The following is a 27766-nucleotide window of genomic DNA, read 5'->3' as shown; positions in this document are numbered from 1 at the left end:
GTCTTTGTCTGTGTTGAATTCGTACCATTTTGCACAGCAAAGCTCCACTCTTTCATCTACCCAGGTACCAAGGGAAAGCTGAGACCACTGTGGCCCTGGTGGCTCACATGGCCCCAGAGAGTGTGCTTGCGGATGGCAGATACCAGCAGTGGATGGAGAGGTAAGGGTGTCCAGTAGCATGTATGGGAAGAACGGGCAACTCTACTGGGTATGACAACTTTTTTCTATTTAAGCGCAACAGTCTTATTTGCCTGGATTTTCTCTGGGATCTCTGCTGCCTTTCCATAAGAAAGGCAGATGGGAACTTCCATCTGGAAGACTCGGGAAGAGACACCACCCCTGGCTGGCAGTTAAGCATGTCTATGGCCTGGGGCTGAGTTTTTTTTTTTTTTTTTTTTTTTTATCATTTTCGTCCTCTTTACACTGAGGTTCTATTTGTTTTTTGGGGATGGGTGCCTGCGTTCAAGGGTGACCCTGGCCGGGTCTGAGGCAGCATGCATGGTGAAGGAATTGAACCTGGGTCAGCCACGTGCAAGGCAAGCACTTTACCTCCTGTACCATCTCTCTAGCCTGACTTTCCTTTCTGTTGATGGCTTCATGCATAAATCCTAGAGAATAAACTTGTGAATATAAAATTACAGCTTAATTTACTGAACTGCATTTACTGAACATTGGTAGTATGTTGGCCTATATATTTTCTTTAATCTTTTCTTGTCTCAGTACTTTTTATGTCTCTGCCATTTTGTTTTTGGCTTTTGTTGATTTCTTTTTCTGAGGGAGGTCACATCCACTGTTGTTTAGAGGCTACTCCTGGCTCTGTGCTCAGGGTTCACTCACGGGATGATGTGGTGCCGGGGACAGCCCAGTCCTCCCACATGCAAATCATGTGCTGAGCCCACTGAACTTTCCCTCCAGCCCGTCTCTGTCATTTTAAACTCTGCACTGTATCCTGGCTCTGGTTAAGCTTAGTGTACTGGCTTGAAGGAAAATTCTATTATCTGATTCTTTCAGCTGGAGTGGGTATGGCATTTGCCTTGCACGTGGCCAACCTGGGTTCAATTCCTCCGTCTCTCTCGGAGAGCCCAGCAAACTACCGAGAGTGTCCCACCCGCACAGCAGAGTCTAGCAAGCTACCTGTGGCATATTCAATATGCCAAAAACAGTAACAACAGGTCTCACAGTGGAGACGTTACTGGTGCCCGCTCAAGCGAATTGATGAGCGGCAGGATGACAGTGATACAGTGATCTTTTCAACAACCCTCTGAGGCCTTTGATCTACCCAAAATTAGTAAGTGAAGGAGAGATCACTTTTTCTTCTTGGCCATTATTGGGTACAGGAGTTACCTGAGTTAACTTAACTTGTATAGCACCCATGCAAATTCTCTTGGCATCTCAGCCTCCACTCCCATTATTTTCAGACCTCTCCCTTCTTGGCTTTCATCATTAACCCTGGTAGTTTCTTGCTCTTTAACTCTCGGTTTTCTTGTGTTCCTTTAGGACTTCAGTTTTTTTTATTATTATTATTATTAAGTAAATTTTTTTTTAATTTTTATTTTATTGAATCACCGTGAAAAAATTACAAAGCTTTCAGGTTTAAGTCTCAGTCATATAATGATTAAACCCCCATTCTTCACCAGTGCACATATTCCACCACCAAGAACCCCAATATACCCCCCTCCCACCTAAGTAGCTAATGATCTTCACTTTATTCTCTCTATACTTTGAATACATTCAATATTTCAATAGAAAACTCACTATTATTGTTTGGAATTTTCCCCCAAATTCAGGCCTGCTGAAAAGCCATCATTTAATAATTTCTTTTCATTGCTGAGAATGAAGACTATGAGCTCGCAAGGCTGCTGTCATGGCCGCGCAGTTTTGGATTTCTGATATTTTAGCTCAGTTCACAGTCTAGATGCATTTCTGTAAGAAGCTGCTCTGGGTGCCAAAATGGGTTAGAAGACCTCTCGGATCATAGTGTTTAGGAGCAGAGGGTCCGTTTCGTGCGCGGCAGCTCTGGATCTTATGTGGGCGGAGAGCGAGGACTTCAGTCTTAACATACATTATTACTTCCTCTTCTGTGGTATTGAAAAGTATACCTTATTCCTTCTGCCCTGAAAGCCATTTTGTTTCTAAATTCCTGGTTGTAGGCTTTTTAATGTTTATTATCTTTACTACATATCCAGAGGTATTTGAATTTAGAGATAATAGAATTAGCCTTTTTAGACAAATCACTTCTTTTGGGGAGTGGTGGTGAAGGTGGCTAGTACACCATACCTCACTGTGCTCAGGGGACAAATCACTTATTTTCTTGGAACGCTATTGCCTGAGTCTCCAGTGCTACAGTTGGACAGCTGAGTGTGCAGTCTGTTTCATCTTAGGTTTGGGCCTGACACCCAGCACCTGATTCTGAATGAGAATTGTGCATCGGTTCACAACCTCCGCAGCCACAAGATTCAAACACAGCTCAACCTCATCCACCCTGACATCTTCCCACCACTCACAAGTTTCTGCTGTAAGGTAGGCTCATAGAGTGGGCTTAGTGGCCTGGCCCCTGGTGTGTGTTTTTCCCAAACTTGGTGTGCGTTTTCTCTCTCCCAGGAAGCTGGTACTACCTTCAGTGTGCCCACAGTTCGAGGTGAATGCCTCCTCAAGTATCAGCTTCGCCCTCGGAGGGAGTGGCAAAGGTGTGTACAGTTCTGTAGCTGATGGAATGACTTCAAGTGGGTTAGCGAACTGGTTTTGGAAAGAGCCAGGTTTGTGGGCCATGTGGTCTCTGTCACAGCTTCTTAGCTCTGCCATTGTAGCTAAGAATTTCACAAACAAAGTAAAAGAATAAGTTAAATTTCACAAAATTTCACAAACAAAGTAAAAGAATAAGTTAAATCAAACTGATCATTGGCTGGGTTGAGGTAGCAAAATTGAGTATAATTATTATCCTTTGCTGAAAATGTTCCCTGATACTAAACAGTGACATTTGCTTATTATTTATAGAGAATAGGTGGATGGAGGAGTCCCATCATCCCGTTAACCTTGAGATAGTAGAGTGTTAACTTGTGTCTTTAAGCTCTGAGTTAATAGGGGTGTGCTATGTGTGTTGTTTTTGATTTTGCTGTTTTTTATTTTTTTTTTTATTTGGGGCTACACTTGAGGGATACTCCAGATTTACTCCTGGCTCTGTGCTTAGAGATCACTCCTGGTGGTGTTTTGGGAATCTATAGGGTGCTGGGCATCTAACCCAGGTCAGTATTGTGTAAGGGAAAAATGCCCTGCCAGCTGTACTACCTCTCCCATCCCATACGTGTGTATTTTAAATGTATGTGTAGCTTTGTGGTTTGAAACAAGTCTTTGCTCTTCATTGTATATGATTTTCAGCAGCAAGATTTTTATTGGTCTTTGAGATTTCTATTTGACGCTTTCAGTTTTTTAATTGTCTTAGTGAAATAATAAACATCTAATATATAAATCTATTTTAAACTCTTCCCTTAGGAATAATTGTTAAACATGGGATTATTGAATCCGTCTGAAACTTCTGAAAAACTTGGTACACTTAAAATCCTTTCTAAAATTAGGGTATATTCTAATGATAGGAAGTGTGTCCCACACACTTTATTAAGGTCTGATTCTTGAATTATCTGACATTTTCCTGTTCACTTCATTGTCTCTTTGCATAAAATGTGTTCCAGATTGTTTTAGATTTTTTTTGTACTACTGAGGGAGCTCTTTGTTTGTTGTATGACTTGGGTGCAGAGATGATATCTTGGGACTGTAAAGCTTGTGATCCCTTTGTCAGCATCTGCATAACTGAAACACGGTGACTGGCCTAGCCAAATTTCATCCTTGAGAGTCAGGCCTAGGCCTCCCGTGCTCAGCTCCTCAGGTAGAAGCGTCGCTGATCCAGAGATGGCTGCTTAACTGTGGCAGGGCCAGCAGCATTGCGCTGCTACTGCTCTGCCCCGAGCACCAATGCCCTGCATCTATTTCCACGGGGTTTCCAGGGATGCACTTGAGTTTCAGTTGAGAGGTTTTGCCTTCCTCAATTTCCTGTTCTCCTTGAGGGAAGAATGCTAGCGGATATAGATGTCAGGGATGCTGCAGAGGACCCCAGATGTCAACTCTACCAGGTTTGTTAGACACTAAGCAGAAATAATCTCATGTGAGGGACCGGACTATAGTAAAGCAGGCAGGACATTTACTTTGTATGCAGCAGATGCAGTTTCGATTTCTGACACCCCATATAGTTCCCCAAGCCTGTCAAGAGTAATTCCTGAGTGCAGGACTAGGAATAACCCCTGAGCACCATTAGATAAGGCTCCCAAACAAAACAAACAAAAAGAAATGCTCTCATATGTTAAAGCTATTCAGAGTTCTTGAGGTCTTTACTTACCTGAGAAGAGTTTTATAAGATAGCAGAACTGCTTTAGGTCTTGGTTGCTTAGTCTTTCCTCATGATTCTAAAGGATTTTCTGCTGATGACTCTCTGCCGTGTTGCTGGATATCCATACTGGTGATGTAGTACACCCACTTTCGTGACTTTGGATGCTTTTCTCTCTACAGAGATGCCATTATCACTTGCAATCCTGATGAGTTTGTAGCTGAGGCCCTTGAGCTCCCCAATTTTCAGGAGAGTGTGCAGGAAATCAGGAAGACTGTACAGCATGACCCCAGCCCAGGAGGTAAGGGAAAGCTGGAGAACTCCTCTGGCCATGGCCTCCTTTTGGCATAGCACCAAGTGGAAGGTTTGCATGGCACAGTCTAACCAGCTTTCCTTATTTAATCTAGTGCTTTGTTTTCTGTTTAAAAAAAAACAAACACCAATGCTCGTCCCCCTCCCAGACCAGTTAAATGAGTGAATGATTCTTAGTATTTAAAAGGCTCACTTTGGGAACTTCTGGAAAATGTGTGGAAAGGTCTTGGTCAGCATAGGGTCTGGATCTGGTTTCGCCAGGAATGTCCATGGAAGAGTCTGACTGTTTATTCCATTTGCTGGGCTTTCATTGTCCTATCAGGTAGATTAGTTAGTGGTACTTCATATGCCTTGCCCCAGTAGTTGGTTGTCTCATTCTGTTTTCTACGGATACTAATAAGAAGACTGTCAGACAGTAGGATTGGAGATTTAATCTAGCTAGTTTTCCCAAACTTGGCCTCTTTGTGGAGATCAGCCTATGCCAGGCAAGTGGAAATCTTCACTACCTTTCCTCATGGACTTCCATCTATATTTTGAGAAAACTTACTTCCCTGGGTTGGTGCATAATTTTTTGGTTTTATCTTAAAGCAATTAAAAATCTTGCAAATGTGACTATCGGGCTTGTTAGGCTGGGTGAGACCATGGAAGGGACATCTGGTTCAGAATCCAGTCCTAGTGGATTTGAATCCTGGCTTGCTTCTTCCTGTCTGTCTGTGGGAAGCTGCTCTCAGCCTGTTCCCGCCTTATAGATTGGGGCCTTTTTTTTTTTTTTTAACCTAGAAAGTGCTTTATGCACCACAGATGTCAGTCCTTTTGATAAATGCCAATTCACAGTACAGAGAAGTTATGTTTGTTACTTTCTTGAAGAAGAGGCTATTTTTCATTTGCTCTCCTCTTCCAGATTTCCCTTTACTCTCAAAAAAACTGCCTCTTCTCGCTGATGGAGGGCCCCTATGGTAAAGATAGTTACCTGATCGGTCTACTAGTACTTTCGGGCAAGATAAACATAAGCTCATCTTACGGTTAAATGCTGGTTTGTGTCTGACCTCCAAAATAAATGCATGTACCTGTGTTTTTTCATAGAGAAAAAAATGCAGTATCCAGAAATCATCTTCCTTGGAACAGGGTCTGCCATCCCGATGAAGATTCGAAATGTCAGCTCCACACTTGTCAACATAAGGTATCATTGCTTTCCAAGAAAAAAAGACTAGATTTTTAAAACTAAAATCTTGATTTGCCTGCCAGGCTAATTAAAAAAATAAACAGTAAAAACTTCATCAGTGTCTTACCTTGGTTAGAGGATCTGAAGAGGAGTGCTAAGTAGTAATGTGGCCTCAAGTCCAAGCTTCAAGTGCTGGGAGTCACTGAAGTTTGTCTCTTGTTATGCTTCTTACAGAAGAACTCATCTCTGTCTGATTAATCTTAGCAAGTACTAGGTACCCGTTTTACTTATTAGTAAACTGATAACTCTAGCTCCTACAGCAGGCAGATCCAAATGGCAACTGGTATCATACTGTTAAAATTTATCTCTGTAGTTTCTGCGAGTGTGAAACACCCTCCATGTTTCATGCTTTGCTCTATGTTCAGCTTCTTTGATGGTCTTTAAGTCAAGTCACTGGGGTTTGCATGCTGTTATTCATCTACCAAGAGATTAATCAAAGGCATTTCACTACACAAGTATCTGAGGAAAATAGGTTCATTTTTAAATTCTACTTTGTCATCTTAGACACCAGTGGGGGATGATTCCACAGCAGTTATAAAATGTACTCTGATAACCAACACGTCCTTCCTTGATGGGGATCTGTTCCACGCTATATTGTTAGGTTATTTTGCCCACGTGCAGAAACCAAGAGGGTAATAACAAGCTTTATAACTAGTACACATCTAGCCTATATGTATTTCATGTGTATTCAGTCTTTAACTGAAAGCTAATTGTGCATTGTATGACACATGGTGTGTGTTTCTTAAGACCAGGAGAATCCAGTGCCAGTGTGGTGGTTCTTCACATGGGCTCACGTCTCACAGGAGTAAAATGCTTAAGAGCTTTTCCCCCAAGGCCCTGATAGTGGTGGTTTGAGCCTGCTGCAGTTCATTTAAAGGTGTTGTCGCTAGTTTGTCTTCCCTATGCCAGCTCTTCCTGCTCCCCTCCTCAGAACTAATGTATCAGGTGTCTGAGGAGTCAAGTAACCCCAACCTCCTGGCATTTCCCAGAGAAAGGAGAGACCTAAAGGAGGCCAGACTCTGATGTGAGAACAGTTGCAGAGAGGGCCACCTGTCAGCAGCTAAGAGCTTTTGGAGCTGAAGCTTGCAACTCTCCCATTCTAGAGATTGAGTGGATCCGAAGCCTTGAAAACAGGGGGGACACATGAACTCACTCCCTTGGAGGAGCCCTTACAGCCCATCTGATACTGTTGGCTATGAGGACATGACTCATGACCAGATCTGCTCAGAAGCAGACAAAAACTGATGGTGGAGGTGGAGATATAGCACAGGGGTGAAGCACTTTCCCTGCATGCATTCAGCTGGCTTTGATCCGTGACACTGCATTTGGTCCACTGTGGACACCACCAGGATTGGTTCCCGAGCACATGCCAAAAGTAAGCCCTATGCACTTCCAGGTATGACCCAAAAACTAAATGTATGACAGTTAGGTCTTGTATACAGTGCCCAGCTTTGATTTGCTGATATACCATAGCCGACTAAAATACCAACCATTGCCATTATTGGTGAAATGTTTTTGGGTTTATTTTTGTTTTGGAGCTATACCCAGCTGTGCTCAGGGCTTACTCCTGGCTCTGCACTCAGGGATCACTCCTGGTGGGTTCAGGGGGCTACATGGGGTTCCAGAAGTTGAACCCAGGCCCACCACATGCAAGTCAGGTGCTCTACCCACTACTCTTACTCTGGCACCTACTTTTGCCCTTTAATTCATTGTAAGCTTTCTTTTTTTGATGTGAGGTATTTGTATAGTGCTATGTAACTTAACATTTGAAGGGCTTCAGAGATCATGAATTCTTTTATGTGAGGACAAACACTAAAATTGCCTTCACATTTATATAAAGTTCTCAAAAAGCATGGCAAGTTCTGGAAGGAAAATTACAACAGCTCTGTGCTTCTCTGAAACACAGATGGGACCCTTTAGAAGTCTTTCTTGATGGTGACTCTGCTTTTCTCTATATAGCTCTGACAAGTCTTTGCTCTTGGACTGTGGCGAAGGGACCTTTGGGCAGCTGTGCCGTCACTTTGGGGATGAAGTGGACAGGATCCTGAGCACACTCAGTGCAGTGTTTGTGTCCCATCTACATGCAGATCACCACACAGTGAGTGCCAGGGGACCACAGGGCACCATTCTGGAAGGAACTGCCACTCTGCAGTATCTTACTTTCCATTTCTCCTGTTTCCAAACTTGTGATGGGTCATGGCCTTTCATGCTTAGCTCAAAACATTTGTTTGCTTGGATAGCAGGCAAAAGTAGGAGTTTGCCTTCATTCGTCTTGTTTTATCTTGCCATCTCAGGTGTGCTGAGAGAAAACATCAATTAGGTTATGGTTAGACTTGGGCTCCTAGAGGAAGCTAGTTCTAGAGAAATGAATCGCTCTCACTTTTCTTGCAATGTCATGGGGTCACAGGTCCCCATATGTCTGCTCTGTTGACATTCTTAAAGATGGCAGCAGTGGAGCACTTGGAGCTACTGTTAAAATATTCAAGAACCTGATATGGGAACAAAGGTGAGTTTGGAAGTAATCCGTTCTTTTTTCTTCCCAGGGTTTGGTAAATATCTTGCTGCAGAGAGAACGAGCTTTGGTGAGTGTAGCACTTGATTTTGAGCTTCAGTGAATTACACAATAAAAAACCATATTTTCTCTTTAAATAATTTGGAAGATTTCCGACTTCGGTTTGCCGGTCTGATTTCCTTTCAGGCTTCTATGGGAAAGCCATTTCACCCTCTGCTAGTGGTTGCCCCAACCCAGCTGAAGCCCTGGCTCCAGCAATACCACAATCAGTGCCAACAGATTCTGCATCATATGAGGTGAGCACCTGTGACCCGATAGGAAAGCTGTTGTCCTCTACCTTTGCATCACAGTGTTGCTTCTGGGAAGTTATTGATACTCCCCAGCAGCCTTACCCTTGATTTGTCCCAGATGGAAGGAGAGGAGAAATACTTTGACTTGAACAGAGACTGGTTGTTCCCACTTCAATATTCTTTGATGTGTTTTTCTCAGCCTTTGTCTTTTCCAATTTCTAGGTTTTTGCCAATATTTCTCTATGAAATAGTTTCAGGGCCTACTGCTTGAATAGTGACTGCGTAGGTTTTGCACACCAGGCAGACAAATGGCAGGAGTCGGCCCCTTCTTCCTCCTAGAGGAATCCCATCTTGTCTGGCGTCCTTCTGTGGTCTGTGTGGGAAGGTCCATCGACAGGTGCCACAGCGGCAGCATTTGTTTACTTGTCAGGTTTCTAACAGTGGTTTGGAGATTTGGGTTTGTAGCTTTTTAATTACACTCAAGGATTTCTTTATCTCCATAAGTGTGAATAATTGTATTCTTTGCTGTATTTATTTTACCACTCTCCAGCCAGACACTTACATTTTGATTCAAGTTTATTTTTAACATTATCTCTTTTTACAGTATGATTCCTGCCAAATGCCTTCAAAATGGAGCTGAGGTCTCCAATCCGACAGTTGAAAAATTGATTGCTTTGTTGTTGGAAACATGTGACTTAGAAGAGGTAAGGAGGGTATCCACAGTCTGTCTGTTGGGGTGGAGGGATTGAGGGGGGGAAGTGTGAGATAAGAGGGCATCTCTAGAACCTTCGCCACTCCTTTAGTTTCAGACCTGCCTAGTCCGGCACTGCAAACATGCATTTGGCTGTGCCCTGGTCCACAAGTCTGGCTGGAAAGTGGTCTACTCAGGGGACACTATGCCCTGTGAAGCGCTGGTCCAGATGGGTGAGTAGAGGGATCAACATGGATGCTCTGGGCTTTATGGAGCTGGAGGGAATGAGAGTGAGTTTGGAAAGGAAAGTGGTGGGTCAAGTCAGCTCACAGGTGGACAGCTTCTAGTCAGATGAGTGGACACAGTGGCAGCCTCTAGTCAACTGAATGCTCATAGTGGCAGCCTCTAGTCAGCTGAGTGCTCACAGTGGCAGCCTCTAGTCAGCTGACTCTGCTCACAGTTGGGCAGCCGCTAGTCAGCTGAGTGCTCATAGTGGGCCTCTAGTCAGCTGTGTTCACAGTGGGCCTCACAGGTGGACAGCTTCTAGTCAGCTGAGTGCTCACAGTGGCAGCCTCTAGTCAGCTGAGTGCTCATAATGGGCCTCTAGTCAGCTGACTGTGTTCACAGTGGGCCTCACAGGTGGACAGCTTCTAGTCAGCTGAGTGCTCACAGTGGCAGCCTCTAGTCAGCTGACCCTGCTTACAGTGGGCCTCTAGTCAGTTGACTGCTCACAGTGGCAGCCTTTACTCAGCTGACTGCTCACAGCGGCAATCTGTAGTCGGCTGATTTCTGCTCACAGTGGCAGCCTCTTGTTTCACTAACAGGCAGATAAACAGGCAGGGCGATAAGTATTTAGCTCAGATAAAGGGTCCTACCCCATTCCTGTGTTTATAGGGAAAGATGCCACCCTCCTGATACATGAGGCCACTTTGGAAGATGGCCTGGAAGAAGAGGCTGTGGAAAAGACACACAGGTAATAGGACTGCTGAGCTCTTGCCATCCACTCTTTCTCCCCTACTGGGAGAGACTGCCTATCCCTCCATGGGGCCATGGGATGCTGGGAATTGAACCCGGGTCTACCGCATGCAAGGCAAATGCCCTACCTGCTGTGCTATTGCTGCAGCCCCTCTACCTGTATTTCTGCACAATTTTCTAAGCAAGTTCTAGGAGGAGGAACATTTTCCAAAGGATTGGGAAAGCTAAGAATAAAGGGGGTGGAATACAGTAACGACACATGGGGCTTTATTGAACAAGAGTGTTGCCTCAAGTAAGAGGTCCCTTAGTGTTTCTTAGTGCCCTTAGTGATGGGAAGTTTGACCAATACAAACATTGAACTTTGGGAAAGTGTGTGAAGAGTCTGACATTTGGTAGGATTTGTGTTGGCCAAAGGTGCTGAATAAGGAAATCTGTTAGTCTTTCCTGAGAACCCATTGATTCTAGGCTGAAGTATTTATAGGCTGTGCTTTATGGTTCTGCCCTATAATTATGTTGAAGCCTTAGCTTGTTCTTTATTTGCAGCACTACCTCCCAAGCAATTGGTGTGGGGATGCGGATGAATGCGGAGTTCATCATGCTGAACCACTTCAGCCAACGCTATGCTAAGATTCCTCTGTTTAGTCCTGACTTCAATGAGAAAGTTGGAATTGCCTTTGATCACATGAAGGTTTGTATGGCACCAGAGCTCTGTAGAAATAGACTGGGTAGAGGTAACATCCCATGGACACATTGCATGCTTGGGACCCTCCTAGGCAGATATATAGCCTTCACCTCTTTGTGATCACACCAGACTCCACTAGACCAACCTTCCACAGGCCTTCTGGGAAGCTTGGTTGCCTGGTCCTTTCCCTCTCCGGAACAGACTTTTCTGAGGCCTGTTCAATTTGCCGCTTTTCCCAGTTAGGGGGAATTCATGCCCTCCTTTTTCCTCTTGGGTGGAGGCATGAATACTCCCAAAAAGGCTTCAGGAGGCCTAGGCCCTTTATTGGCAGTTCTCAGCAGCTGGGCCTGCAGTTGAGAGCAAGGGCCTGAGAATGCTTTGCTGCTGCCCCTACAATGCTGGGGGTTACCCAGGCCAGCCTTACCTCCAGGTAGTAGGTGCATACTTAAGGCTTTACGATCTCCTGGCCTTTTTTTTTTTTTTTTAAATTGTGGTAGTGCTCAGGGAAACTCCATGGTGTCAGGGATCAAACCCAGGATTTCACTCACGCCAGACGTGCCCTCATCATGTGAACCCCACCCCCCACCTTTCCTGTTATTGGTTTATGAGAAAGGGCTTTGGTGCTGCTGTATGACCACAATTTCTTCACTCCAGCTCACCTCCCCCCACCCCTGAGGTGTGCATTGTCCTTTGTCTTTCCATTCTTAGGTCTGCTTTGGAGATTTCCCAACGGTCCCCAAGTTAACAGTCCCCCTGAAGGCCTTGTTTGCTGGTGACATTGAGGAGATGGAGGAGCGCAGGGAAAAGCGGGAGCTGCGGCTGGTGCGGGCAGCGCTCCTCTCCCAGGAGCGGGCAGGCGGTGCCAAGACCAGCAAGCCCCAGCAGAAACGGGTCCACACAACAGGGCCTCCCAGCCCCGAGGGCAAGAAGAGCCGAGTGAAATAAAGGGTCAGGAATGACCGTGAACTCCACAGCTGTGTGGTCCTACTTCACCCATGAGCACTGTTTGCTGTCTGCCTGGTGGGAATAGAGGGCATCATCCAACAGGAAGGCACTCCCAAGTATGGTGTGAAACTGAACCCTGGCTTGGGGTCCAGAGTAAGGACTGGCCTGTTAGATACCTCATTTCATCGGTGGTTGGTGAAGTCAGGGAACAAGAGGCTGCCACGTGAAAGAAAGGAAACCTGTTATTTAGTGCGAGTTGATTTTGAAAGAAATGGGACGGGAGACTAGAGCACTCCCATTTCAGCCAGATCATTTCCTCTGCACCAGAGACTAGCCGAGTCACAGCAAGCATCAGGTGTAGGTAGGGAGTCTAATAAGTATCAAGACTCAGGAATTCGTGTTTCCAAAGAAATAGCAATACAGATTCTATTTGGAACCCGAGTGATTTGCCTCATCCTCATGCCACTTATAAGCAGGAGCTGCTGTTTAGCATCAGTATCAGATGCCCAGAATGCACCGGAGCCCAGCTCTAACCACAGCAAGCACCCCTACAGCCTGCCCCGAAGCAGCCACCATTCTTCAATCTTGTTTTTTGACAGAAATCAAGCTACACAGACCTAAAGCAGTGGAGAGTTGACTGGCTTATCTGGTGGCTCAGGGAAACACATGTCTTCCCATTGTTGGTGGAAATGGAGGCAACAGGTAGATCTGCTCTTTGTTGCTCACAGTGAGAATCAGAATCACCCAATGCCTTTGTAGGTATTGAAAAATACAGCGTTGGACTGGTCCCATCACCAACACTATTGACATACAGTGTTGGAAACTAAGAATTTTCAGGGGTAGCACTGTAGCACTGTCATCCCATTGTTCATCGATTTGCTTGAGCGGCCACCAGTAACGTCTCCATTGTGAAACTTGTTGTTACTGTTTTTGGCATATCGAATACACCATGGGTAGCTTGCCAGGCTCTGCCATGTGGGCAGGATACCCTCGGTAGCTTGCCGGGCTCTCCAAGAGGGACAAAGGAATTGAACGCAGGTTGGCTGTGTGCAAGGCAAATGCCCTACCTGCTGTGCTCCAGTCCTTTCAGGGGTAAATTCAGCATTTATGTATTTGTCCTACCCAGGAAAATATGGAAAGAACTTAAAAATTAGGGTGACAGGGAGACAGATGAGGGTTTGGCCTTCCCCAGCCAGGATCTCGGGTTCCTCCTGAAGCACCCCAAGAGTGATCACCATGCCGCTTTATTACTGAAACAAGACCGTGCTCAGGGATAATAAATCTATTTTAATAACATTGCTTTAGACAACTATTTGTACATGTATTTAAAGGAAACTTTCAACCCCTGGGCTCTTACAAATTGGGTACTGAACATCCTTGCCAGGAAGTAAGCAAAGCCATGGACATTGAAAGTTTGCAAATTCTGTCTGAAGAGGAAGATTATTTTACATTGTGTTGGGAAAAATAACTAAGCATTTGATTGTTTCATTGTATACCTGTACACTGATTTAGATTTAATGGCTCAAATTAAACAAATATAGAGATTTCATATATACAAATATATCGTGTATAGATATATCTATTTTAAAAGGATAAAACTGTAAAGTTTGACTTTGCATGCATGACGCAAACCTGCTGCACTGTAACTCAGCTCCCCCAGGACCACCCTGGCTCTTCCGTGAGAATGGATGGGGTTTCATGAGGAGGGGCCAAGGCACACCACTGCCTGTTGTCTCTGAAGGCCAGTGCCACTTTGCTCTCCATGCTTTGGGAAACAGAATTATTGCTATACATTGTGACCTCCAAGAGAAAGGGTGGGTCATGGGACCCTGTGGGCCAAATACGTTGGGTGCACTGGGAGCCTGGGGTTGGGGGGTATCAGCCGCTTCACGTTTTGGGGGCATGTGGAGAAGTTTAGGCCCTCTCGGCAACCTTAATGGTAATTTGTTTTTTAAGTTTAGGAATATAAAACAAGAAAATGGGAGCTTTCAGTCACACATTGTGGAAAATAAAATTGTCAGTAAATGAAATACTGTTCTAATCCATTTAATTCAAAGCCCAGGGATTAGGGGTGGTTTTTTACCATCTGAGCCCTGCCTGTCAAGCAAGTCAGTCTTCAAAATTCTAGAACTAGTGTTATGTAAACGAGAAGGTCATCTGCTAGCCTTTGTTGCTCTGGAGCAAATAAGTTGGCATTGTGGCACTGGGTCTTGGCTGTCAAGAGCACAGGTAGCAGTCCTCAGGGCTAACAGAAAACTACTCTCAAGCAGTTGCAGACAGGTATACCCTTGGGCGGAAAAAAAGGTATTGTTTGGCATGGAGACAGAAAGTAAGACAAAATAGGCACAAAGTCAAAAGGCAAAGATCAAACAAATGGCCAAAGTTACCACCCAACAGGAACAAACCATCTGCACCACCTACATATGGCACTCAGGCTGGGGAGGGCAATTTTCTGCACAAACTCCAGCCTAGTGTTGGTAGTCACAGCAAGGAGCCGACGAAGAACACTTGGCAAGCCCAGGGGTGCTCCTGGCCGAGTCTGTATATACACCTTGGGGCAGGCCGCCACGTCAGAGGGCAGTGCTCTCAGACTCTTCCTCTGAATCTCTCTTCTCCGTCACTGAGTGTCGCTGCACGTGCTCCAGAGGACTCAGGCGGAGTGTTGACCCAAGCTCTACGTGGATGGAGGGGATATCAAAGTGGACAAGGTCTGCAAGTTGTCAGAGAGAGAGAAATGTGGCTGAGAACGGACCTCCAGCTAAGAGGACCTTGATGTCAGGCAACAGCTTTAGGAAGCGGTGAAGGATTGGGTACTGACGAGCGAAATCATTTAAAGACCGTTTTTAGTCTTTTTTTTTTTTTTGCAAGGCAGGATTAGGATCAAGGCCAGGAACCCCTTTGCTTCTACCTCACATGCCTGTAAACCAAAGAATCTGGATTCTGCTGAAACAGTTCAGAGAGGACCACTGTAGCTTCTGCCCAGCCATGCCCCTTATTCCACCTCCTATTCTACCTAGTCCATGAATGATGGGCATGATCCAGAGACAGTGCTCCATTCTCTGAGTGAAATTGCAGGTATAGTTTATATGGTTGGTGGAGACAGGTTTGGGGGACTTCCCAGCTGCAGAAACCCTCATCTATAGCATCAGGGAAGCTGTTTTTAAGGTACAATTTTATTAGGGACTCCAAAGGTCATTCTTTGTGAAAAACTCTTGAAGAAAGCATCTTGGGGTAATAGCTCTGTGTTCAGGAAGTATATGTGTTCAGTAGGCAAGTATTTAAAGCAAGCTATACAAAAGGCCACAGTGGTGGAGGTCAGCTGCCACCATTTCCTAGGCAGATACAAGTCAGCCTGAGCTTTCCATCCCCTCTGCAGGGGGCTAACTAGACCACAGTGGAGCCAGGAACTAGACCACTAGCTAGACCACAAGTTTCTGCTATGGAACTTGCTCATCTTCCATGTAGTCTGGCTGTCAACCTGGGCCCAGCTGCATTCGGAGGTCAGGGATTTCACTGGGGAGTGTTTTATAAAACATTCAGCCTAAGGAATACTATAACAAGTGACACACATCTGGACGCCACCCTAAAAGACAAACATTGACGCTTGGGGAAACGGACCTTCTCTGCCCGCCCCTGATGATCCTCAAAATTATCTCATCTTTCCTCATCTTATTGCTGAACTTGGCAGAGATGAATGGGATTGGGAGCTCTGAAGTGGCTCAGTGCCATTGGCCACACCCCTTCCAGGTCTGAGGTTCCTGGGCCCTAACCCCTCCCTTCCCACTGGAACCCACTTGCCTTGCAGCCTCCACCCTAAGGTGCAGCTGTGCTAATGCAGATTCAAAAATCCCATTTTTGCCATACAGGGAATCTGATCTGAACTAGTTTCTTACCTTAGCAGTCAGATGGGATTAAGAATGGGTGATGATGGTTTCAACAAGACAATGTGGAGAGCTTCTCAAGAATTCCAGCCCACAATCGGCTTGAGGTAAGCTGTTCAAGTTAAAGAGTCGTGAGGGGCAAGGAGACTCAGGCAGCCAGGGGTAGCGTTTAGGAGAGCCCACACGCGCTAACACTGGGCTTGAGGGACTCTTGGTGACAGTTCTGAAAGCTTTTGTGGATGACAGTACCTACGTATCATGACTGGGACTGGTCTCTACAGTCCCAGAGACTTAGCTTTTCAGGGGTTCTGGAGGGCCAAACAAGGGCTTTTACTCAGGCTGAGGCAAAGGCCAGAGGATGAGGAAGAAACTACACACCGGGTATAAATACTCCTGAAATATGCTGAGTTGGACAGATCTGTCTCCCGTCCACACTGGGACAGAACAAGCTCACAAGGAATCCTAGTTCTGAGTTCTGATGTGCCAGTTGTCTCACCCAGAGGAAGGCACAGGAGGCTTCATGTCTCACAGCGCGGAGGGAGACAGTGACTCAGACCACAGTGGCATCAGGCACTTGCTAAACAAAGATGCCAAGATGAAAGCTCCCAGGGTTCTGGGCACAAGTCCTCAGCAACCAATCCTGACTCAGTTCAGGGTGGGAGCTGCTGAATTGGCAGTGGCAGCGCGCCTGCCTTCCACTTTCAGGCCCAGGAGTGACTCCCGGCACCGCAGGCCAAACAACAGGGTGGGTGGGCGGGGACCAGGGTCTGAAACGGGCCTGTTTCCCTCGATTCTAAGTCAAAATGAACGGAAAGGCAGAGCGGAGAACAGGTGGTTCTAGTGAAAGAGAAGAGCTCAGCTTGTCTGCCAGCACCTGCCCTGATCCTAATGAAACAAAGCCTCTAAGCAAAGACCAACCCAGCCTGAGACCCAGGAAGCCAGCTGAGCTCCCGGATCAGACCTTCCCGCCGAGGCCAGAGAGGTGAGAGCGCAGCTGCGTGCAGTTGGTCTGTGCCACATGCAGAGTGGAGCTGAAAGCTGTTGCCGGCTGGCTAGGGGGGAGTCACGGAGTGAGGCTGGGGCTGCTTACCCTGAAATCCCCCTCACACGTATCCAACACTGCGCCACTCATGTCACACAGCTGCAAGAACACAACGATAGGATTTGGAGAAAGGAAGAAACACGATGAAGTAAGAATGTAACAAAATCATGCCAAGTATCACAGTCAGGTGGGCCAAAGCAGGCCAGTACAGTTTCATGCTGGCTCAGAGACCTCCTGGACACACTGGACAGAACGACAACTTGCTGCCAAAGACATAAAATGAAACGTGTGTGAGGTGGAGTGTATTACTCCAATGGGAATCCTGGGAATTCTGAACCTGCACAATGGGAAGGAGATCCCTTCCCAGGGCCTGATGGGCCCGGCCTCACTGCTGCCCACTTTGGCTTCCCAGTTCTTATTCTATTACCGGTGATTTCTCCCAAGTGGCAGCCTCCACTTCAACTGTGCCCAGTGTTGCTAGCACTCTCTGTCCCATCCCAGGACAGCTGGGAATCGTGTGGCCTGGAGTCTTGGGAGGAGCAGCCTCTTGGGCTGATGGGAGCCAGCCTTGGTAGTGAGGGGGCGCCCGGGGCAGCAGGCCTGCTTCCACCCTGGGCCCTGCCAGGGAAGTGCTCGTTCATTCCTCAAAGAGCCTGAGTGTTTTGTAAGTCCCTGGGTAGAACCCAGCAGATATACCTTCCACATTTTTCATCCTAAAATAGAAAACTGGGGGCTGCTTCTTATAAATATTTAAATCTTACAACCTGTTACAAACCCTCAACTGGACGCATTCAGTCCTCTTTCTAATCAAGGGGAAAACTGTCACTCTCAAAGAAGATTCTGGGACTACAATTACAGTGCCTCCTGGGAAATCCTGGTGCCCTTCCAGCCTAGGAGTACACTGCTCTTTGTGTCCATAGTTTGTATGTGTGGCGTGTGTGCATGTGTTCTGAGCCCAGCTACCTCAGCCTCTCCTGGGTCTGCACTGGGCCGTGCAGCATGGCCGCTGCTGCCTGGGGAACGCGTAGGTGGGCTCTATGCATGGGAGCCCAACACTGCCCTCCTGAACAATGAAGTGCCATGATGACCTCAAGGAGCCGCTACCAACTTCCCAGGTTTCTAATATCATGTATCAGAATGGGAAATGTTCTGCAAGTGTCCTCTTTTTCCAATCATGAAATGGTTTTGCTAAATGAATGTGGGGACTCCTAAAAACCAGCGGGGCATGTATCTTTTCTGACACTAACCCTCCCTAAATATATTAAAGATGTGTTTTCCTAAAGAGTTTTATTTAATGGGGAAAGGTGTCTTTGGTTCTTAGGTCGTCTTTGCAAGGAAAGGGCTGTATATTTTCAGATGCTGGATTCTAGTCAACAAAGCCTCGAATACCTCACCTGAATGGTGAGGCCAGCTGCTCTGCCTTTCCAAAGGACTTGGGACATTCAGCTCCCCCAGGCCTCCCCTCCAAAGTAAGCAGAACTCTCTATTGAGAGAATAAGAAGCCTCTCTACAGTAGTATTCGTCAACCACAGTGTGTGAGGGTCACAAACTGTTGCCAGTCTGTAGGCAGAAAGGTCGAAAACCACTGGTTTATGGGCCAGTATGTAGGACTCATTCCCATCACATGTGTAGAAAAGTTGAAGACTGCTGCGCTACAGGACAGCCTGGATGTCAGGACTGCTTGCCCTTGGGCCTTCCAGGCCCCTCTAAGAGACAAGCCACTCCATGGCCAACAGAACAAGGTAACGGGCAACACCACGGACATTCCTTTCACATGGCACTTGATGAGGTGCATGGAAAGGTGGGCGAGAGCAGTGGTTTGGTTACCTGTAGACATGCTTTCCACAGGGGACATGCCATCTAGCACGGGGTGCTCTGCGGACTGTGGGCTAGAGGCGGAGAGGTTTCCCGTGGGAGGCTGAGGCGGCGGCAGAGTGGGTCTCTGTCGGGGCTTAGGGGTGGGTCGCGATTTGGTTAAAGTGCTTGTGAGACCTGAAGGAGAAGCCAGGGAAGGAGTCGCAGCAGGGGAGAGTGGGCCTGGTGCCAAGGAGTACCCCTGAGGGTAGCTCAGTCCATAGGGCGAAGGGGTGCTGGGCGGGGTTGGGGACAGGCTGAGTGGGGAAGGCTGGCTGCTGGACTGGTCAGCCATAGCCCCTGCTTGGCCATAGGGGACCTTGGGTGGAATTGGTGCCAGCTTCTTGGAAACTGCAAAAGAAAACAGCAACAAAACACAGGTTGTTAAATAAAGCCAGTGTGTGATGTATGTTAGCACACCCTTCACAACCCTTATCCCCATCACACCCCCATCTCTTGCCACATTGAGAGCCACAGTAAAAATAAATAATCTGCACTGTAGCACTGTCATCCTGTTGTTCATTGATTTGCTCGAGCAGGCACCAGTAACGTCTCCATTGTGACTTGCTGTTACTGTTTTTGGCATATCAAATATGCCATGGGTAGATTGCCAGGCTCTGCTGTGCGGGTAGGATACTCTCGGTAGCTTACCAGCTCTCCGAGAGGGATGGAGGAATCAAACCTGGGTCAGCTGCATGTAAGGAAAATGCCCTATCCTCTGTGCTATAGCTCCAGTCCAAATAAATAACCTACAACTGCAATTTTTTACATCTTCCCATGTTAACTAATTTCTCCTTTGGATTTCTGACATGACCTAAACATGTATACACAAACTCCCCAGGCAACCAAAAGGAGATAGTTTCCCATCTACAAACTAATTTTCTGGGGTCCAGTGGGCTATACTTTGAGGAAAGCGAGTCATAGCACAGGATCTAAGGAAGGACAAATAGAGTTCAATGATAATGGTAACTGTGAATAGTGGTGGTCATCCTCCAGATAAGGTGATTAACTCTGACAAAACTTTTCCAACAGTTCTTGGCCCCTTTAATAGTGACAAATGGGTCTGGAGCGATAGCACAGCAGGTAGGGTTGCACAGCAGGTAGCGTTGCACGCGGCCAACCCAGGTTCGAATCCCAGCATCCCATATAGTGCCCTGAGCACTTCCAGGAGTAATTCCTGAGTGCAGAGCCAGGAGTAACCCCTGAGCATCATTGGGTGTGACCCAAAAGGCAAAAAAAAAAAATAGTGACAACTGACCAATTGCTGGGCCATAGAAATCATGTGATTTTCTCTCTCAAGAGCTATTTCTCTCTCAAGAGCTGTATACCCTGGATGTAGTGTGTACAGATCCACTACATTTTCTTAGCAAATTCTTGCTCAGAAACCTTTACCTTGCCTTCATTTTCTTTTCTATTTAATTTTGCTAAAAGATGACAAGTTTATTTCTTTAAATGACAATGAAGTGATAAGACACACTCAAACACTTAACAGTGGGGCCGAAGCATAAGTATAGAGGGGAGGGCATTTGCCTTGCATGCAGTCGACCCGGGTTCAATCCCTGGCATCCCATATGATCCCCCTAGCACTGCCAGGAGTAATTCCTGAGTGCAGAGCCAGGAGCAATACCTGGAATCACTGGGCGTGAACCCCAATAAAGAGGACCCAAATCCCTTTCACCAAAAGAATCACTTAGCAGAGCCCATTAGTGGCAAATATTTTAAGTTATCACTAAACTGTCAGAATTAAGCATGGGCCACCTGTGTGTAGTACGAATTCTATAGGAACCTTTTTTAGCTCTTCAAGGAAGCAGCAAGGATTCTTCGCTCACTTTCTATGGCCAAAAAGACTAGTCTCCTGAAGCTGCACGTGTTTACCTGGCTTTCTGTACTAATTGGACAATGCCATTCTAAGACCCATCCCCATGGGTTCATATCATCTTTGTGCCTGAGGAAATTGCTTTAAGCCTTTTACATGCAATAAGAACAATACATTCTCTTAATACGGTAATAATTAAAGGGAGTCACATATGTAAAGTATCATGTAATCATGGCTGATAATAAATTTGCTTCACAGTTAAGTTTCCCCAGAAACTTCTACTAAAATGCATGATAGTCAAGTGGTCACTTCAGTCTCTGTTCCACTGGAGCAATATCAATGCTTGAGCATGTCTTCTCTTAAATGATCTGGGAAATGCAGGAATATTACCATGATGTCTCTGACGATAGTGAACATGCTAGGTAGTGATAGAAATAAGCCGTGATGTCAAATTGTAAGCCCATGGTCAAAAACATGCTCAGTATGCCATTAATTGGTAGAGGGTAGAGAAGAATGTTGTAGTTTCCAAATGATGGCTCTGAGTGACTGTCTTTAGGAAAGTCACCTGAGTCATTTTAGGCTGCAGTTCCTAGAGTCAAGTGTGCTGTGAGAACTCAAATGGCCAACCTAGGCTAGTACAGCAGCTGCCTTCCACATAGCTGCCTAGGTTTGATGCCCAGTACCTCAGATGGGGTCCCCCCAGCTCCACCCGGAGTGACTCCTGAGTGCAGAGGCAGGAGTAAGCCCTGAGCACTGCCAGGTTTGGCCCCCAAACAAAACAAAATAACAAAACTCAAAATGGCCAATCTACCCCTCACATTAGGAGGTAGTCTGATCTGGAACAGGAGCATTTATCTCACTGGACAAAACTCAGGGTGTGCCATCATCCTGCTAAGTAGGCTGGGGGAAGCATTGATGATCTCGTAGTGTGTGCCAAAGAACAACAGAGTATCATGTGGACATTTCTGGAGGACTATACTTTTGCTTCAATAAATCCTCAGTGTCTAAGATAGAGGTCTACACAAAGTAGAAACTTTCTACACACAGAGGAATTTCCCACTGAGCCCCACGTTCCTAAGAGCCACACTCATTAAGGGAACCCAGTTTGTGGCCCAGTTGCAGCTCTCTGTTCCAAGAGCAAGGTGGAGGAAGCTGTACCTTACCTTTCCGGAGGGTCTGCGGGCTCTGATCTGCAGGTGACAGGCTGGAATTGGCACTTGGCTGTGTCCCTAGTTGCAGCCCTGCACTGGCTGTCCCCTGGCTGGAGCCCAAACTTCCTGTTTGGCCAGATCCTGGAGAAAGTTCCTTGCTTTTAGAAGTGCTGAAATGTAAGCGTACAGAACAAAAGAAAAACCCTAAACTCAGGCAACTGTAATGACAGCTTTGAGGGTCACGTTCCCAAATGTTCTTTTTGGTCAGGTCAGTCTGACGCAGTTCTGGTCTGCATCAAGATGCTCTCAGAGGTGACTGTCACTTCTGGAGTCCTTACCAGCTGGGACCCCAAGCTCACTATGCTCAGGACCTGCAATCCCTTTAGTGCTCTGCATTCTTTTCATGAGGAAATGAAGAACAATATAAGGCTGCAATAGCTAGTATGATCTAAGTACACTGATTTTCCCCCGTGTCAAAGAATAAAAGACTATATTCAATGTCACTTCTCTCTGATAGGATTCAAGATAGGTCCCCAATTATACCTGGCACGTTATTCTAAACTCATTTTTTAGAAAAAGTCAGTGCAAAAAAGAAAAGATGTTTACCACTCCTTTTGTCTTTGAGACCAAAGAGATTAAATCCCTCTATGAAAAAGAATGTCCCTAACACTGCCGCCCCCCACCCCACCCCATTAATGGAAGGGTTGAAGGCAGAGATAACTCTGGTGCTATCACCAGATATAGGAAATTTAAGGCTGAGAAAGCTGTATTGAAAAACTTGGTTATGTATTTACTCATCTAAAAATTCAAACACTTTTCTTGTCAGTTCTTTAGCTAAAAAATTATGTATACTTATATATATGTATATATGTGTGTATATATATCGAGAAGTGCTTTGGTCACCTGCTTGGTTCACAAATTTCTGGGACCCCCATACATATGAAATTTAATGTTTTTCATCTTGTTAATATTTCTTATAACAATTTAAATATTAGGCCAGCAAAATGAACCAAGAAAGACAGGAAGAAAATTTCCCTTCCCCTCAATCTCCTTTTCAAAATAAATTTATATCCATGTAATAGCAAAGGAAGATGCCATTACAATTGTAAAAAACCCATAGGAGCAACAATTCCTTTCTCTATTCTGTTAATTCCAAACAAGAACAAACGCAGAAATTCCCTGCTTCATTTCCCTGACTCACTGAAGTTGATCAAGAATTTCTTTTATTATTCTTCAGGTTCAAGGTCTCTCGAAACCTTGGCACCAAATCTGTCCTTCCATCCATCTCTGTCATAACTAAGAGCAAGGCAGGCAGAGAAAAACAAAATACAAAATAGGAAAACAATATTTTGCTTCCTTTGAGATAGCAGATCCTTTTTTTTCTTTGGATAGACAGGTTTTATCTGAAGAATCTAGGAACTATGAGCTCATCTTTATACCCCCCTCCCCACATACCTACATATCTGATACACTTTCCCACCATAAAAACAAGGATTTACCAACTTAGCCCTGCTCTCTCGTCTCCAGCACAGGTGCAGCTGACCCATTGAGGAGAAGAGGGATTTACGAGGTTAGAAAGCTAATGGGAGGGAGGGGCTGCTGGAGAAACAGTACAGCAGGTGGGCACTTGCCTTGCACGTGGCTGACCCAGGCTCAATCCCTGGTACTCCACATGGTACCCCAGGACTGCCAGGACTAACCCCAAGTACTGCCAGATATGAACCAAAAAATAATAAACAAAACCTTAATGTTTTAATGCTCAATGAATGAGGCACAACTGCATATGTATGAAGACAGGTTACATGTTAGTTTTGAGGACACATGGCTTGTTCATCAAGTTGGCATGCCAGAGGCAAGAAGCAAAGCCTTAATGCACTAAGCATTAATGTTCAAAGCATTCATTCCAAGCAGATGAACAGAAAGCAGAGGCTGAGCCTAGTTGGAAAAAACGATGAGATCTATGAGGAATAGTCCTAGTGAGAAATGGGAGCCTTCTGGCAAGTTGAAAGGAAGGGGCGGGGGGTCTGCCATTCTCAGGAGAGTAGAAGCTGTAGCAAGAACCCAACAACTGAGGCAACCATCACGGAAGGACCAGACAGTACAGAGGGGAAGAGCTTCCCTCACACACAACCATGTTCAATCCTCAGTATTCTATATGGTCCCCCAGCCCGCCAGGAGTGATCCCTGATTAGAATCAGGAGTAACCCCTGAGTGCTGCCAGGTGTAGCCCCAACTCCCCCAAGCCCCCGCCCCCCTGCCAAAAAAAAAAAGAAAAAAGAAAAGAAAACATATCTGAGCTGCAAATATCCAGAAAACGGGGGAAAAGAACACCTGCTTCTATTAGGAGGAACCCATGTAGAGGGAGAGAACGAATAGAACAGAACAAGTATGAGCACAATACAATACCCTGGGGCTGGAGTGGTCATACAGCAAGGCAAGGACAGCCTGCCTTGCATGTGACTGACCCAGATTTGAGGCCCAGAAACCCACACGGTCCTTCACGCACTGCCAGGAATCATCCCTGAATGAACAGCCTGGAGCTAGTTATCCCTGAGCACCACCAGGTGTGGCCCCCAAACAAACAAAAATGAATAAAAATAAAAATAATTGCAATCCAAAAAAAGAATGACAAAACCGTTTTTGCAGGAAAAAGAGGTAGTAGAAGAAGTGCAAAGTCTGGTGTGGCTTTCTAAATGTATGAGCCAGTAATGCTTCATTTCTTAGTGTGATTCTGCAGGGCCCATAATTCTGAAACACCTTCAAAACCAAAGGAAAGCATCCTAGTCACTGTGAGATTGCTCTGACACCATAGAAAAAGCTTTTACAAGGTAAATATATCTTGGAACCAAGTCTTATTTATTTATAAGATGAGGAAGAGAGAAGATGCCTTCTAAAAGGGATCAGTTGTTTTGGCAAACCTAGTCACCTAGTTCCTGTTCTCTGCCATCGCTCCAGCACACAGCCGACAGGCTAGGAACCACCTTTCCAAATCCCCATCTGTCAGGCTGACCTGAACCTGGATCATCTCTCTTGAACAGATCATCTCTCTAGGCTGGAGCTAGTATAACACTGTAATAGTCCCAGGAATCCACTGTTTTCCTCTACAATTCTACGAGTGCCCCTTTTCCCTTTGTCATTTCTCTGTTTCACTGTAGAAAATACCTTCTAGTTATTCAAGGAAAGATGAAAGCCTGATATCCTCTCATATGGGGCACTAGTATTTCCACGTGCATGAATGCATATGAGTGCTGTTGATAGTGATGACAGTGACAGGGAGACAGGAGAGGAAGAGAAGAGAAACTGTGAGAATGGAGGGAAACAGAAAGAGAAAGAACATAAGTCTGAGCTGAAACTTAGTTTGCCAATCTGATTCAAAATAACTTTCCTACTTCTTTGAACTGTTGTTGAAGATACAGCACAGTGATTCTCTGTGCATTTCACCTTCCTAAATCCCCTCTTCATTCCTTTCAGGCAGGGACAGTTCCCCTTCTCGCACCCTATGGACTGACCATGTGCCGAAGTTATTTGTGAATGCCTGTTTGCTCACTGCAACTAGAACTTCTCAGGGCACCCAGAGATTATATTTTACCCACGAATACAAAAGTACCACTAGTGATAAACTGGATTTGTTCTCTTTCTTTCTTCTTCTAAGAGAAAGTTAAGACAATTAGAAGTTATGCTCTAAAGGTCACTAGATCCACTGTGACATTATTGCCTTGCTTTCCCTGATTTGTACCTAGTTTGTTTGTCACTGTCATCCCGTTGCTCATCCATTTGTTCGAGCGGGCACCAGTAACGTCTCTCATTGAGAGACCTATTGTTACTGTTTTTGGCATATCCAATACGCACGGGTAGCTTGCCAGGCTCTGCCGTGTGGGCTTCATACTCTCGGTAGCTTGCCAGGCTCTCCGAGAGGGGCGGAGGAATCGAACTCCGGTCAGCTGCGTGAAAGGCGAATGCCCAACCACTGTGCTATCACTCCAGTTAGAAAAAAAGGAGAAAGGGAAGAAACACTGAAATTGTTACTTCAACAAAAAAATTACAATGGCATAGAAAAGGAGAAACAGAATAAGTGGGTGGTTTAAAGGGGAATGCCTGGATCAGCCTTAGCCCCGGTGTAAAGGGATTAGGGTGGAAAAGGAAAGAAATAGAGTGGAGGGGAAGTGCAGAAGAGAAAATGAGGAGCAATGGGGGAGCCCACGCAAGCATGAATACCCAAACCAGAGGCAACAACACTGAAACCCAAGACTCAAATTCTAACATCCGAAGCTGAAAAGCTGCATGCCAAGACGGCATGCTGTGTGTATGTGTGTGTGTGTGTGTGTGTGTGTGTGTGTGTGTGTGTGTGTGTGTGTGTGTGTGTGTGTGTGATAGGCATGGAGTCTGGGAACACAGCTGGAGGGAACAAGACAGACACTGGTGGTAGAATTGGTGCTAGAACATTGTATGCCTAAAAGTCAACTATTAATAACTTTGTAAATCACAGTGCTTTAATAAAAATGTATTTTTAAAAACAACAGAAACAGCGTTGGGGAAATCTGATTCTCACACTATTTTAGCAGGTTTCCATCTCGTGAATTTGCTGGGAATTCGTTCTTGGAAAAGCCTGGGCTTTCTCTGATAATCTGAGGAACTCTGTGTGGCTGCAGATAACTTACTTGGTACCAAACTGGCACGGATTCTTAGAAATGGGGCATGGGGAGTGACCAGACCCAGAAGACCCGTGGGCACCCATCCCCAGGCTTACCTGGTCCGCTCGGGCCCCGGCTGGAGGCCCAGGCTGGCGGCGGACAGCGCGGGCTCTGGGGGGCCTTGGGGCAGGGGCGTTGGGTCGGCGGGCGGGGCGGGCGGCTGCACCGGGGGCGGCACACAGGCTGCTTTCCGGCCGGCAGAGGAGCCTCTTCGGGCGACCCAGGACGTGTCCATGACCCTCACACCCATGCTGGCGAGGGACACAAAGACACCTGCTTACCGACGCATGCCAGGTGACAGCTGCCCTCCCCCACACAGCAAACACATCAAGCACGTCTGTGTCAGGAGGACAGCAGCAGCCGGCACCTCCTGCCAGGAGAGCGAGCAGGAGTGGCTGCGCTGGGCAGCCTGGACCAGTGACTCGGCGCAGCTGGCAGCCTCCTTCCACGCTTCGGCCACAGCCAGCTGGCCTTGAGATACCTGGCGGACAAGCTCCCCAGGCACGGCCTCCAAGCTTCCCAGGGAGAGCAGTGCCTCTGCAGGCGCTCCCTACTCCAAACTGGGTGATGGAGATGGGTGGGGCAGGGTTAGCAGCATCAGATGAGGAGGTGGAGCCTGGCCCACGGGAGAATGCCAAGTAACCATTTTTCTCCCTGTGCCTCCAGGCCTAGCACACGTGACCTAGTCGGGGTCCCTGCACAGCCTTGGCTGATCTACCACATCTGCAGGACAGGCCCGCTGGCCAGAGGCAGGGGAGGGTCTCATCATGCCTGTGGTGACTCTCAGCTCTAATTCTGTCTCAGTGATGGGAACACAGTCAGCCTCAAATAAACCGGCCAAGCACCCAGACGCGGCACATTCCTCTCCACAGGCCACTAAGCAGGTCACTTAGTTCTGTGGGACTGAACATGGCCTCATGGCTACCAAAGGATACTGTACCTTTGAATTTTCCTAAGGCTGCAGGGACAGAAACATACAGATATTAGTGTCAAAAAACTATGCCTTCCTTTCTCTTGTCAAGATCAAAGTTTCAGGGGCTTATACGGCACCATTAAATGATTTCAATTTAACTGGTCTGTCTGGTTAGAGGGACTCTTCTGCTTGTATGGATCAAAATTCTACCTGTCCAAGTACACAGGCGAATAAAAGGAGCAGAAGAGCTGATTCTTAGTGCTTACATGGACGGGAGGGGAAAAAGAAAAAAGTGCCAATGGAAACAACCCATCTGCTTGGTTTTTAGGTGACGTAAAAATCCGCTTATCCCTTCCCTTTGCTCTGGTCTAGGAGATAACTGGCATGTGGTGGTCAGCCAAGGTCTCTCTTGAT

General features: G+C 46.2%; 2 protein-coding genes across 8 annotated transcripts in view; one reads left to right on the top strand and one right to left on the bottom strand.

Moving 5' to 3' along the window:
• ELAC2 (elaC ribonuclease Z 2) overlaps positions 1-12030 on the top strand; it is a 29610-nt gene extending 17580 nt beyond the window's left edge. For all 3 annotated transcript variants that reach the window (XM_055143120.1, XM_055143121.1, XM_055143122.1), the window contains 13 exons: positions 65-160; positions 2382-2520; positions 2602-2687; positions 4558-4676; positions 5771-5867; positions 7869-8007; positions 8453-8491; positions 8608-8717; positions 9316-9415; positions 9515-9635; positions 10297-10375; positions 10921-11065; positions 11768-12030. In XM_055143120.1, the coding sequence (XP_054999095.1) occupies positions 65-160; positions 2382-2520; positions 2602-2687; positions 4558-4676; positions 5771-5867; positions 7869-8007; positions 8453-8491; positions 8608-8717; positions 9316-9415; positions 9515-9635; positions 10297-10375; positions 10921-11065; positions 11768-12004 (1507 nt within the window). In that variant the 3' untranslated portion in view covers positions 12005-12030. The remainder of the gene's footprint in view (positions 1-64; positions 161-2381; positions 2521-2601; positions 2688-4557; positions 4677-5770; positions 5868-7868; positions 8008-8452; positions 8492-8607; positions 8718-9315; positions 9416-9514; positions 9636-10296; positions 10376-10920; positions 11066-11767) is intronic.
• Positions 12031-13271: 1241 nt separating this feature from the next.
• ARHGAP44 (Rho GTPase activating protein 44) overlaps positions 13272-27766 on the bottom strand; it is a 195358-nt gene continuing 180863 nt past the window's right edge. The window contains exons 17-22 of one of the 5 annotated variants that reach the window (XM_055143124.1): positions 27380-27397; positions 26496-26690; positions 21761-21918; positions 18755-19132; positions 16976-17026; positions 14576-14714 (exon numbers count right to left, since the gene is read on the bottom strand). In XM_055143124.1, the coding sequence (XP_054999099.1) occupies positions 17019-17026; positions 18755-19132; positions 21761-21918; positions 26496-26690; positions 27380-27397 (757 nt within the window). In that variant the 3' untranslated portion in view covers positions 14576-14714; positions 16976-17018. The other 4 variants (XM_055143125.1, XM_004603890.3, XM_055143123.1 and 1 more) reach the window with 4 other exon arrangements.

Source organism: Sorex araneus, chromosome 6 (genome assembly GCF_027595985.1).
Source record: "Sorex araneus isolate mSorAra2 chromosome 6, mSorAra2.pri, whole genome shotgun sequence".
NCBI classification, from domain to species: domain Eukaryota; kingdom Metazoa; phylum Chordata; class Mammalia; order Eulipotyphla; family Soricidae; genus Sorex; species Sorex araneus.
The sequence above is the reverse complement of the archived record's forward strand: the minus strand, read 5'-3'. Positions and strand labels throughout refer to the sequence as shown.